The 13,180-nt window shown below is 38.3% G+C and overlaps 2 protein-coding genes across 2 annotated transcripts; both read left to right on the top strand.

Moving 5' to 3' along the window:
• The first annotated feature begins 7,556 nt into the window (after positions 1 to 7,556).
• LOC141693955 (lichenase-like) lies at positions 7,557 to 9,007 on the top strand. The gene is made up of 2 exons (XM_074499147.1): positions 7,557 to 7,723; positions 7,837 to 9,007. The coding sequence occupies exons 1-2, from the start codon at positions 7,651 to 7,653 to the stop codon at positions 8,856 to 8,858; spliced, it is 1,095 nt and encodes a 364-aa protein (XP_074355248.1). The 5' UTR covers positions 7,557 to 7,650; the 3' UTR covers positions 8,859 to 9,007.
• A 725-nt stretch (positions 9,008 to 9,732) lies between these two features.
• On the top strand, positions 9,733 to 11,214 carry LOC141693426 (glucan endo-1,3-beta-glucosidase, basic isoform-like). Its single transcript, XM_074498527.1, has 2 exons — positions 9,733 to 9,892; positions 9,989 to 11,214. The coding sequence occupies exons 1-2, from the start codon at positions 9,799 to 9,801 to the stop codon at positions 11,026 to 11,028; spliced, it is 1,134 nt and encodes a 377-aa protein (XP_074354628.1). The 5' UTR covers positions 9,733 to 9,798; the 3' UTR covers positions 11,029 to 11,214.
• Positions 11,215 to 13,180: the final 1,966 nt, after the last annotated feature.

The raw sequence follows: 13,180 nt of genomic DNA, 5'->3' as shown, positions 1-13,180 counted from the left end.
CATAAATATCAACAAAAAATTTTCATTTTTTTATTAGCAAAGTGTTACATTAGCTTTATAAAATGTTACAATAACAAAAAAATGGGACCCATATTCCACGTAATAATTGTGGGCCCCAATGTGGGTCCCACTTTTTTAAAAACATTTTAGAACATTAAGGTAACATAAAAAATAAGTTACAACTGATCTCTCTTTCGGTTGCATTAGCAAGCTAAGGCAACATATAAATAAGTTAAAACACGATGTTGCCTTAGGAACCAAAGATGTTACCTTACACCCCTAAGGCAACATGGAAAAACCTATCTTTATGAAAATGTTACCTTAGCTTAAAAATGGGGCAAGAGCAACATATTTACCCCCTAATGCAACGTTTTTTTGGTGTTACAGTAGACATTTTATGGTGTAGTGATTGTTTGGCCGAGGAGGTGCAAATGTGCAATGTGAAGAACAAGTGGCCGAAAATGAAGAAAAATAGTGAAGAGAGAGGTTGAAGTTTATATGAAAGTACAGATATAAAAATATTGTTTGGCCCAATGATGTGAATTTGATAGTTTATAACGATGCTAATGGAGGCTGTTATTGGCGAAGCGAAGGTAGTGGACCGTAGAGGTGGATGAGGGATGAAGGTGGGAGACAAATATAGTAAAACGGTGGGGGAGAGAATCATAGTAAAAAGAAAATTACTTACGATGTAGTTTTTATTATCAGCTGTGAAGCAGGGTGCGGGTGCGTTGGTGCGCGGTACGGGTATATAAAAATTCGGCAAATTTTAAAAAATGAGGATTGGTGTGCGAAGTTACGACAAATATTAAAATAAAATATATTATATATATAATTAGTACTCCCGCCGTCCTTTTGATTTGTTATCAAAAGGATGAGACATCCTGAAAAAGAAAATGTAAAGAAATCAAAAGGACGGAGGGAATAATAATTTAACAAAATCAAGAAGATATATTCTTCACATATATATATATGATATATTAATATTTTATTTCATTAAAAACATTAAAAAAATTAGCAAGAAACAGTAAGCAGGTGATGTAAAAACCAAAATAAGTGCTTTTAGTCTACAAGTCAACAAAATCTATATATGGGCAAATAAGCAATCACCCACTTACAGTAAAACATCGATATATTAATACTCGATAAATTAATAACCTCGTTAAATTAATAATTTTTTGTAATTCTGAGTCGGGCTCTTTATGCTAAATTAATAATTCGCTAAATTTATAAGATAATATTTTTTCATTAATGCATATAAGTCCCATATAATAAATAAATTAATAATTGCATATTACATCAAAATTCTAAATTTTTAGAATGCACTTTTATAGTAAGTCTCAATTGTAACCTGATTTTTTTAAAAATTGATGTCGCATTGTACTTCATCTTAAATCTTTCTTAATGCATTATGAAACTCTGGCGTACTAGGTTTATATTACAAGAAAAAATTACGTAATATAATTGTTGCTTTAAAGAAATCTTTTCGTGAGACTGGCTCGAACTGTGTACTTAGTTAAATAAGTTCTTTTTATTATTGTGGTAAATAGGACCAAGGCTAGTCTAGAAAAGATAGGTCCTGACTTGAACCATTTTGAGAACTTAGGACATTACGTAATATAATTAAATAAGTGAATCCATTCAATTTACTTAAATTCATAAATATTTCTTAATGTTATTTTAAGTATTCAACAGATAAAAATAAATTATTATTCTGAGAATTGTATATGTTATAAAATTTTAAATAATATATCTCGATAAATTAATAAATTATTAATATATCAATAAATTTATAAATTATTAATTTATCGATATATTAATATTTCGATTAATTAAAATTTTTTCATGGTTCCAAAGATATTAATTTATCGAGGTTTTATAGTATGTGCTTTTAGTATTACACATAAATTTCATATATACACACAGGTACACAGCTATGCACGAAGTCAATAAACTTATCATTTCTGATCACACAGCAGTGACGAAACGAATGAGGAGAGATGCTAGTTGCCGAATTTCGAACGACGGTGCCAGTATCGGAGATGTGTAGTTTTTTTTCTTACCTGCAGACACTCAAACAACTTTGCACACTCAGGTATATACACACACAGTAGAAAAGCTTGTATTGGAAACTCTTTCTCTCTCTCTACCTTTCTTAATGAAGAAACCAGTACAAATAAATGAAATACATTCCACACGTAGTGGCTGCAAACTAGGAAACTGAATAACCCACTAACTCCTAAACTTTCTCTACTGCTATCCTTTTTGACTAATGCTCCTGAAACTTCTCTGACTAAATCAAATACTGAAGAATGCATTACTACAAATATATAAAACATTTATTGAAACGAGTTTAAGATTAATTCTCATAACACTTTCCCCCTTAATCTTGAACTCGATCTGTAGTGTCTGTAACTCCCAATAGCTGCCTCATCTGTTCGAACTTGACCGTTGACAGTGCCTTCGTGAGTATATCTGCCCGCTGAATTTCACTTGACACATGCTTCACCGTAACTTCTCCACGCTCAACACAATCACGGATAAAATGATATCGTATATCAATGTGTTTGCTGCGGCCATGAAACACTGGATTCTTTGCAAGATCTATAGCAGACTTATTGTCAATATATAAAACCACGGGATCAATCCATTCACCTGTAACCTGATGCAATACATTTCGCAACCAAACACTTTGACATGATGCTGCTGTTGCAGCCATAAACTCTGCCTCACAAGATGAAAGAGCAACACACCTCTGTTTTTGCGATGCCCAGGTTATCAAATTCTCGTTCAAGTAAAACGCCATTCCTCCTGTACTTCGTCTATCCTCGACATCTCCAGCCAAATCACTATCTGAATAACCTGTTATCACATTGTTTCCTCTTGTCCTTTTGTAGATCAAACCCAGTCCCAATGTTCCTTTCACGTACCTCAATATTCGCTTTACTGCATTCATGTGCATTACAGTTGGAGACTCCATATACCTGCTCACCATACCTACAGAAAATGAAAGATCAGGTCTGGTATGTACCAAATAACGTAAGCCTCCCACCAGACTCCTGTACTTTGTGCTGTCTACTTGCTTTCCACCCTTGTCCTTTGTCAACTGCTCTCTGGGGTCCATGGGAAATTTTGTCGAGTTGCAGTCACTTAACCCTGCATGTGCAAGGATCTTCTTTGCATATCCCATCTGTTTTAGTTCGATGCAACCTTCTTCCTGCTTCACTTCTATCCCCAAATAATAAGTTAATTCTCCCAAGTCACTCATCTCAAAGAATTTGTTCATCTGTTCCTTAAACACTTCAATATTCGCTGCGTTTGTGCCTGTCACTAAGATATCATCAACATACACACCAATTACAAGCACTCCTTCACTGTCATGGCGGATGTAAGCAGCGTGTTCTGATGGACATCGTTCAAAGCCAAGCTTCTCCAAGCAATTATTCAGCTTAGCGTACCATGCTCTCGGTGCCTGTCGGAGACCATATAGGGCCTTTTTGAGTTTATACACCAGATTTTCTTGTCCCTTCTTAACATACCCCTTTGGCTGTGATACGTATACCTCCTCATTAATATCTCCATTGAGGAAGGCTGTCTTGACATCAAGGTGATGTACTCGCCACCCATTCTTTGCTGCCAATGCGAGCAACAAGCGTACTGTCTCCAATCGTGTGACTGGAGCAAAAACCTCGTCATAATCGATCCCCTGTTCCTGCACATATCCCTTCGCAACCAACCGTGCCTTGTGCTTGACAACTTTTCCCTCGGCATCCTTCTTCAATTTAAATATCCATTTCAAGTCAATTACTTTACGCCCCTCTGGTAATTCTGTTAATTCCCACGTACCATTTTTCTCGATAGACTCGATCTCTCTCACCATGGCAAGCTTCCAGTCATCTTCCTTTTCTGCTTGTTCAAAATTCTGAGGCTCCCCAACTCCTGCAAACATCAGCTCTTCATCCAATTCCATTTCTTCAGTTTCATCATACACTTCTCTGAGCATCCTAAACCTGCGAGGTTCCCCACTGTCATCGTACCTATCAGCACTTACTCCCTCTACTAATGTCTGAGCAGAGACTGGTGTATCAGTTTGGTTCGACCCTCTTGCTGAAAATTGAGATGACTGTGAAGATCGTGGTGGCGTCTGGAGCTCAGTATCCTCAGTTCCTTCCCCATACAAATCTCCTTCGTTTCCAAGTCTGTCACCGTCTGTCTCCCACACATCTGGAACTGAGAATACACTCGACTCATTTCCATCACTTACTTCTAGTTTATGCCAGGGCCACCCTTTCTTTTCTTCAAACACAACATCTCTGCTCACATATACACGCTTGCTTTCCGGATCATATAGTCTGTATGCCTTTGTACCGGTTTCTCTTCCGAGATTGACCACCTGCAAACTCCTGTCATCCAGTTTTTTTAAATTCTCCTTTGGTATTTTCATGTGTGTCAAACACCCAAACACACGAATGTGGTTCAGATTTGGCTTGCTACCAGTCCACGCCTCGTATGGGGTTTGATTTGAGAGTGCACGTGTTGGCAATCGATTCAGTACATACACTGAATGACGCACAGCCTCACCCCAGAAATTTGCTGGCATTTTCATTTCCTTTAGGTAGCTTCGAGCCATTTCCACGATTGTCCTATTTCTGCGTTCCACCACCCCATTTTGCTGGGGTGTGTAAGGTGCTATAAGATGCCGCTCAATTCCATTATCCTCACAGTAGGCTTTGAATTCGTTTGAAGTGAACTCCCCGCCACGATCGGTTCTCAATATCTTTATTTTCTTATCACCACCATCTTCAACTTGTGCTCGAAATTTCTTAAAAACACCAAATGCCTCGCTCTTGTGTTTGAGCATGTACACCCACATTACACGACTATAGTCGTCTACCAACAGAAAGAAAAACTTATTACCCCCAGACGTTTCTGGTTCAATAGGCCCGCACAGATCCCCATGAACTAGCTGCAGTGTTTTGGTGGCTCTGTAGCTTGTTTTCTGAGGAAATGCTTTTCTTGGCTGCTTCGATACAAGGCATCCCTTGCACACTTCTTTTGGTTGAGAAATGTTTGGCAAACCATAAACCATCCTGTTTTTACACATCAATTCCATTGACAAATAGTTTACATGCCCTAACCGCGTGTGCCACAGACACGAAATTTCCTCCGACTTGGATAGCAAACACCTTGGTTTCACAGTTTCAGCAATCAACTTATACAACCTATTTGGTGATCGTTTTACTTTCATAAGCAACTTTCCCGTTTTTTCAAATACCCACAGAAAGTTTCCCTTTAACACTACCTCATGTCCTTCCTCGGAGAGTTGCCCCAAGCTAATAATGTTACTACATAAAGAGGGGATATACAGTACCTCACGAATTGTACGCTCTTCTCCGTTCTTGCACGTGAATATTATTGAGCCCTTTCCTTCAATGCCTTCATTCAACTCAGTGAATTTTTCTTTGCCGCCCGTCATATGGTTGCTTGCTCCATTATCTTGGTACCACACATTGGAACTCACCATTCTTTCCTTTTTATCCGTCATTATAGTGGGTGTCACACATCCTTCATTCAGCAGCAATTCACCACCTTCTTTGTCGTGTTTGGCCAGCAGTAGTGCAGGCTCGTCCTCCTCTGCCTTCGCCATGAAAGCCTCCTGTCTGTTTTCACCATCTCGCTTCGGCTTTCTGCACTCAGCGGCATAATGGCCATAAACATGGCAGTTATAGCATCTGATTCGACTTTTGTCTCTTCCCCCACGACCCCTTAAGTTTGAGGTCCCTCCAGTGTTTCCCTTGTTCGCTCGTTTGAGCCACTCCTCCCTGGTGAGGAGCAATTTCCCCTCACTGCCTTCCTTCTTAATCCACTCGTCTTCTGTGAGGAGTAATTGGCCAACTACACTTTCCGTATTTCCCTTAATCCTTTCTTCATGTGCCTTCAGTGAACCGATCGCCTCCTCCACAGTCATTGTTTCCAGGTCTGCAAATTGCTCCATAGTGGAAGCTATTTGCAAAAATTTCTGAGGAACTGCACGCAGCAGCTTCTTCACCACATAGGCCTCCTTCATTTCTTCTCCAAGGGCCCGGATGTTTGTCACCAGCCCAATTAGTTTCATGCTGAAATCATCCAACAATTCTGAGTCCTTCATGCTCAATGCTTCAAACTCTGATTTCAAGGTTTGAACTTTTGCCGCCTTAACTTTATCCGCTCCTTGACACATAGTCTTTATAGCGTCCCAGGCGTCTTTAGCCTTTGTCTTCTCTGAGAGAGATAAAAGCATTTCTTCTGGGATACTCTGGTAGATCATTGCAAGTGCTACTTTGTCAATTCTGTCTTCCACAGCCCCCTTTGGATCAGATGGATCGATTGCTTCCCAAACTGCATGTGCTTGCATGAAAACTTTCATTTTCATCGACCAAACAGTGTAGTTGGCTCTGGTCAACATGGGATAACTCAAACCCATGGTTCCTCCTTTGCCTTTCCCCACCTCTATCGTCTGTGGCTTCGACATACGCACTGTAAAGGCTGTAAACTCACGTGAAGCTCTGATACCAAATGTAGTTTTTTTTCTTACCTGCAGACACTCAAACAACTTTGCACACTCAGGTATATACACACACAGTAGAAAAGCTTGTATTGGAAACTCTTTCTCTCTCTCTACCTTTCTTAATGAAGAAACCAGTACAAATAAATGAAATACATTCCACACGTAGTGGCTGCAAACTAGGAAACTGAATAACCCACTAACTCCTAAACTTTCTCTACTGCTATCCTTTTTGACTAATGCTCCTGAAACTTCTCTGACTAAATCAAATACTGAAGAATGCATTACTACAAGATGGGTAGTTGAGTAGCTGCAAGATCGCCTCTTTTAAAATTGGTAAAAAATTACAATTAATACCCCTCCCGCACCCTCCACCTATCGGATCGATGAAGTGCATGGATAAGCCGGGTGCCGCACCCTGTACGCACCGCAGCGCACCCCGCACGCATGGCGTATAGATTGCACGACTCACCACCAAAGTGGAGTATCCTGCTTATGAGAAATAATTTTAAATGTGAAAAATGTAGGGACGAGATTAGGCCTCAATTATTATTTAGCTTTGATTCTGATATGAGTATCTATGTGTGTCTATTTTAAAATATTCTTGACCTATTCCCTCATTATGATTTTTTTTTTAATTTTTTTAATGTGTAAAAATATACACACAGATATGTATAATTAAAATAATTATATTTTTTGTCTGAACAAATTATTTTGTATTTAGGGAAAGTAAGCATGAAAAAATATTAATTTACAGGGTTTCCGACTTTAATATATTTTAAAATAAAAACCATTAAAATAAAGGAATACAAAAAAATATATTATTCAAAACGATAATGTGTAAAAAATGCCAGGAATTTAAATTTTTCTTACACAGTCAAATTTTTATAGCTCAACACATGTCCAAATTTTAAGACTTATCTTAGACTCCCGGCTATATGTGTTCAACTTCGCCATGAATTTATGCGTCATGCCGCAGCAACTATCAGGTAGAAACTCGTACAATCAGAAACCGACTTGATCCTCTTATTGCCTCTATAAATATTGCGACCTTGACCCATAAAAATTAAGTAGCAGTTACAGATTTATCACACACCTCTAGCAATATGCCTCCCAAGATGACCACGATGCTGCTAATATTACTTGCCTCCGTTTTTGCCGCCTTGCATGTGGTTTCAGGTACCATAACGCACATACTACCCATGCCTCACGATGCTATATAAAAAATGATTACTAGCTAGCTAAGCGATTTTTTATTCGTATCAACTGCACATCTGATTGTTATTGTGCAGGTGCTCGGAGCGGGCCACAAGATGTGGGTGTGTGCTACGGAACATTTTCTGACAATCAACCATCGGCAATAGAAGCGGTTAACCTTGCTAAGTCAGTTGGGATTAGGAGGCTACGACTTTATGGCCCTGACCACAATGTTTTACAAACTCTCAGAAACACTGGCATCGAAGTCATGCTTGGTGTTCCTAACGACCAGCTTCAATGGATGTCCAACCAAAACAACGCTAACCAGTGGATCCAAGAATATATCAAAAACTATCCTGATGTGAACTTTAGGTACATCGTTGTTGGTAACGGAATCACTCCAGTCTACTCCCCAAATTCCCAGTTCGCGCAGTTTGTCCTGCCCGCAATGCAAAACATTCGTAATGCACTTTCTGCATCAGGTTTACAAAACAAAATTCAGATTTCCACCGCAATTGATCAATCAGAGGTTCTTCGCCATTCTTTCCCACCATCACAAGGCGAATTCAGACCAGAATTTCGACAATTTATCGATCCCATAATTCAGTTCTTGGTTAAAAACAACAATTCTCCGATGCTAGTAAATCTCCACCCGTTCTTTAGCTACTTGGACTTCAAGGACGATATTCCTCAAATTATAAATCAAAATAAAGGGGGGCGAGATGCTCGTTTGGATTACGCTTTGTTACGGTCTTCGGAAACGTTGGTTCAAGATGGACAGCTTAAATACACAAATGCGTTCGATGCTATGGTGGATAGTGTACACTCTGCAATGGAGAAGGCTGGTGGCAACTCTTTGGATATCGTGGTTTCGGAAACAGGATGGCCTACATCTGGAGCACATGCTGCTACTATTGAATCTGCAGCAACTTACAACAACAATTTGATTAAGCATGTACAGATCAATGGGACACCTAAAAGGCCTCAGGACCGTGTAGAGACTTACATCTACTCTATGTTCGATGAGAATAAGAAGGATCAAGAAAATCAGAGGCACTGGGGCATCTTTTGGAATAATAAGCAAGCCAAGTACCCGATAAATTTCCCGAAACACTAATAAATTGTTGTGGGTATGTAACTGTAATTGTCAAATAAAGTTCGGTTATGCATGTACACGGATATATGCCAATCTGAATAAGAAATATTGTATGCGAACATTTTCTTAATTATAAAATTCTGCCTTATTAGTTACTCGGCAGACAACAATCCCTTCTGTAGTATTAATTAAACATATATATTAACTAAAGAACCTGTGTTAAACACAACACATGTATACATAAGAATTCAATTTGTTTGATGAATGCGGGGTTACATGGACACCCCAATTCAGAAACTTGGGTTTCATATTTATTCACTTGCAGCTGTCATTATCAGTAGACATACAGTCAAAAATATGGCCTTCAAATATATCATGAATTTTTTAACGAAAAATTCATCAATCTTTTACACCAACACGAATATCATGATCGTGGTATTGATTTTGATCTCTGGTAAGCATAACACTAAAATCATTTCACAGGCGATGGATTGAGCACGTAGTAAAGCTAGGAAATTTCCAGCTATTTAGGTCCATTTCTATTACAAAATACTTTAGAATGTTAATTATGTCATTCTATTTTGTATTTTTTTTCTTCTTGTAATTTGTGATTTTTTACACTAACGAACCGAATAGCCCCTCTGAAAATTTGTCTGCAAGTCTTGCTTACAATATAGAGAGCCACCGAGTATGCAGAAACGATAACCTATAGCCACGTTAGTTATAGAAACACATCACCACGTACATAGGCATACTCTGCATGTTTTACATCTGGCCACAAGTTCGCATGCAGCTTGCCGAAGCATGCCTAGTACCAACAAACTAGAGAACGATCTCGATCTTATCTCCAGCCCACTCATTCTTATCCATTTCCTCTATAAATTTTACTATATTTCATCAGCAGTTCATCATAATCAACAAGAAGTAGCTAACATTTCTATTGTTATAGAATACCCCAATTATGTTACGGTCCTCTGGCACCACAATGCCTTCAATGCCTTCTGCGATACTGCTACTAGTTTCCGCGATATTTGCCTTCCTACATGCTACTTCAGGTATACGAATTTACCCCAATTACGTAACTGTTACACTTTTGCAAGCTACTACTTAGATCCAATTTTTTTTTATGCTACTTTGTTTATGTGATTCAGGTGCGACAGTAAGACATGGACCGGAAGCAGGACCTCAGCCAGTAGGTGTATGCTATGGAACATTTTCCACCAGTCAACCTTCCGCCCAAGAAGCTGTTTCTCTTGTCCAGTCTGTTGGCATCAAAAGGATAAGACTTTATGGCCCGGACCATAATGCTTTACAAACCCTTAAAAACACCGGCATCGAAGTCGTGCTCGGGGTCCCAAACAATGAGCTACAGTGGGTGGCCGCCAGCCAAGATAACGCGGATCAGTGGATCCAAGGGAATGTCAAAAATTACCAAGATGTCAACTTCAGGTACATCGTTGTTGGCAACGGAGTTAGTCCATACGAGTTCACAGGAACTCCCCAATTGGCACCTTTTCTCTTTCCGGCCATGCAAAACATCCAAAACTCATTATCTTCATCTGCACAGTTTAATCATATCCCTGTAACCACTGCCATAGACCAATCCGTTGCTCTTAGCCAAACTTTCCCTCCGTCCAAGGCTAATTTAAATCCACAGTTTCAACAGTTTTTTAATCCTATTATCAGTTTTTTAGTTAAGCACAAGAACCCCTTGCTAGTGAACCTACACCCTTACGATAGCTACACATACAACAAGCCTGAGATTCCTCGAAATTTGCAGAAAGGTACTACAACCTCACAAGATCCTCGTCTACAATACGTTACTTTCCAGAGTCAAAGTCCTGTTGTACAAGACGGACCACTTGCCTACACTAATGTTTTCGATGTCATGGTTGACGGTGTATACTCTGCACTGGAGAAGGCTAATGGCCCCTCTTTGGATGTCGTCGTGTCCGAAATTGGATGGCCAACTGCCGGAGGTGGTGGTGCTACTAATTTCTTTGCGGCTACTCATAACAACAATCTGATTAATCATGTACGCAAAGCGGGTACTCCAAAAAGGCCACAGAAGTTTATCGAGACTTACATCTTTTCGCTATTTGATGAAGACAAGAGGGGAGACAACAAGCACTGGGGAATCTTTTTGAACAATAAACAAGCCAAGTACCAGATTAATTTCAAGAGCCAGTAATATCAATCGTCCTAACATATATAGTACTCTAATAAGTCTAAAGAAAGATCAAGTATGTTTTAGATCATAGATGTACCAAATAAAGATTTGTCTCTGTAACCGCCGCTCACAACATGTGAGGCACATCAAAACATTGTATGCTTGCCGCTTCTCATAATGGAAATGTTATATGTGTAGATTTTATAATCACGAAAGTAAAATCCAAAGTGAACTGAAAAAAATAAGAAAACAAATGACAATCAGATAAGACAAAAATATATGTGATTCGAAAATTCCGACTATACAAGTCGTACTAATTTTGCATTGATCTCTACAATTATATTGTGTTTGGGTTTACCATAATAAGAATTTTTTTTATAAAGAAACCGGGCCTATCTCAGCATGGATGGGCTGAATCTGACCGCGCACACTGAAGGCCTGAGCGTGTGACTCAGGGTCATGAGCGCCAAAAAAGACCTTGGTTGATCTGTTCAAGACTCTTGAGCTACTGCTAACAAACTTCCACTTGGAGTTTGACTACATTTTCGCTTCACTCATATAAGTCTAGTAACACACAATACTTCATTTAATAACTCTAACTAGCGTCTTCTCATCAATCAATTTTGAAGGACAGTTGAAACTACAGAAAATTTCAACTTTTCATTGGTAAAACACTTTAGTCAACATATCTATAGGATTCTTTGAACCAAGAATTTTCTTCGAGGACAAAGTCTCGTTGCTAATCAACTATTATGTAAAGTGATATCTCAATTGAATATGTTTCGTCCTAACATGAAACACGGGATTCTACGCAAGATGAATGACACTTTGATCATCGCTATACAAAGCACTGTCCACATATTTCTTGCACAACTCCTCAAGAAAATTCTTCAACTAAATCATCTTCTTGCTAGATTCAGAGATAGCCATATATTCAACACATGTGATTGAAAGAGCAACACTCTTCTACAGTCGAGAGATCCAACTAACTGTGGTGTCGCCCAAAGTGAAAATTTATAATGTTGCACTTTTTCTTGTACACAAACATCCACCTAAATCTGTATCAAATAACCTTTCCAAGATAACATCTTTCTCACTAAAATATAGTGCAACCTTGGATGAACCTTTCAAGTAGTAACAACCACTTGAGTGCCACTTGAGTGCTTCCTAAATCTCTCTTCTTGGATTAGACATAAACATACTTATAACTCTCACTACATGAGCAATGTCTAGCATTGTATACACCGTATCATACATCAAACTGCCAATTACAAACGCACGGGGAACTTTAGCCATATCTTTCTTGTTTTCATCCATTTTAGGTAATTCATTCTTCGTGAGATTAAAGTAAATCACCAAAGGTGTACTGGTCTTCGCATCCTGGATACTGAATTCTACAACAATTTCTCAACATACATTTTTTGAGATAATTTCAAAATACCTTCATACCTATTTTTTATGATACTCATATCAAGTATCTGTTTTGCTACACTCATATTCTTCATCTCAAACTTCTCATGCATCTGTCTCTTTACCTTGTTGATTTCCCTCATGTTTGATCCTGCTATCAACATGTCATCAACATATAACAATAATATGATATATGATGAATCAAATTGTTTAAAGTAACAACAATGATCCATGGCTGTAACACCCCTTTCTTTAAATAGAAGGAGATATTACTTAAAATCCATAAACCTGCAAACAGAGCACTAATATATTTCTAAACAATAATTAAATAATTTAAAATCTCCAAAATAATATTAAATATCCAAACTGTCTAAACCAATAATATAAATGTTGAAATCTCTAAATAAATAATTAAATCTAGATACTGATAAAGTCTGAAATCCTAATCAATAAATGGGGTAGCTCTCCATCACACAGTCCCAGATCCCCCTAAGCACCTGCCAGAAAAAGAATACGGCATGAGTCAAACGCCAAGTACGGATTTGGAATACAGTTTATAAAACAAGAGATCAAAAATTAATAATCAGCAATTTAAAATAAAACAACAGTTTTAAAAATAAGTAAGGCTGAAGCAACGAAGGGTTAGGATATTTCATACCGAGATCAGAACAGATACAAATACACACATCATAGGATACCTAATGCATGTAACAGAATGGATAACATGTACAGCATATACAACGTCACCATAAATCAAATCACA

Source organism: Apium graveolens, chromosome 10, assembly GCF_009905375.1.
Source record: "Apium graveolens cultivar Ventura chromosome 10, ASM990537v1, whole genome shotgun sequence".
Taxonomy (NCBI): Eukaryota; Viridiplantae; Streptophyta; class Magnoliopsida; order Apiales; family Apiaceae; genus Apium; species Apium graveolens.
Note: the sequence above shows the minus strand (reverse complement) of the source record. Positions and strands in the feature narration are given on the sequence as shown.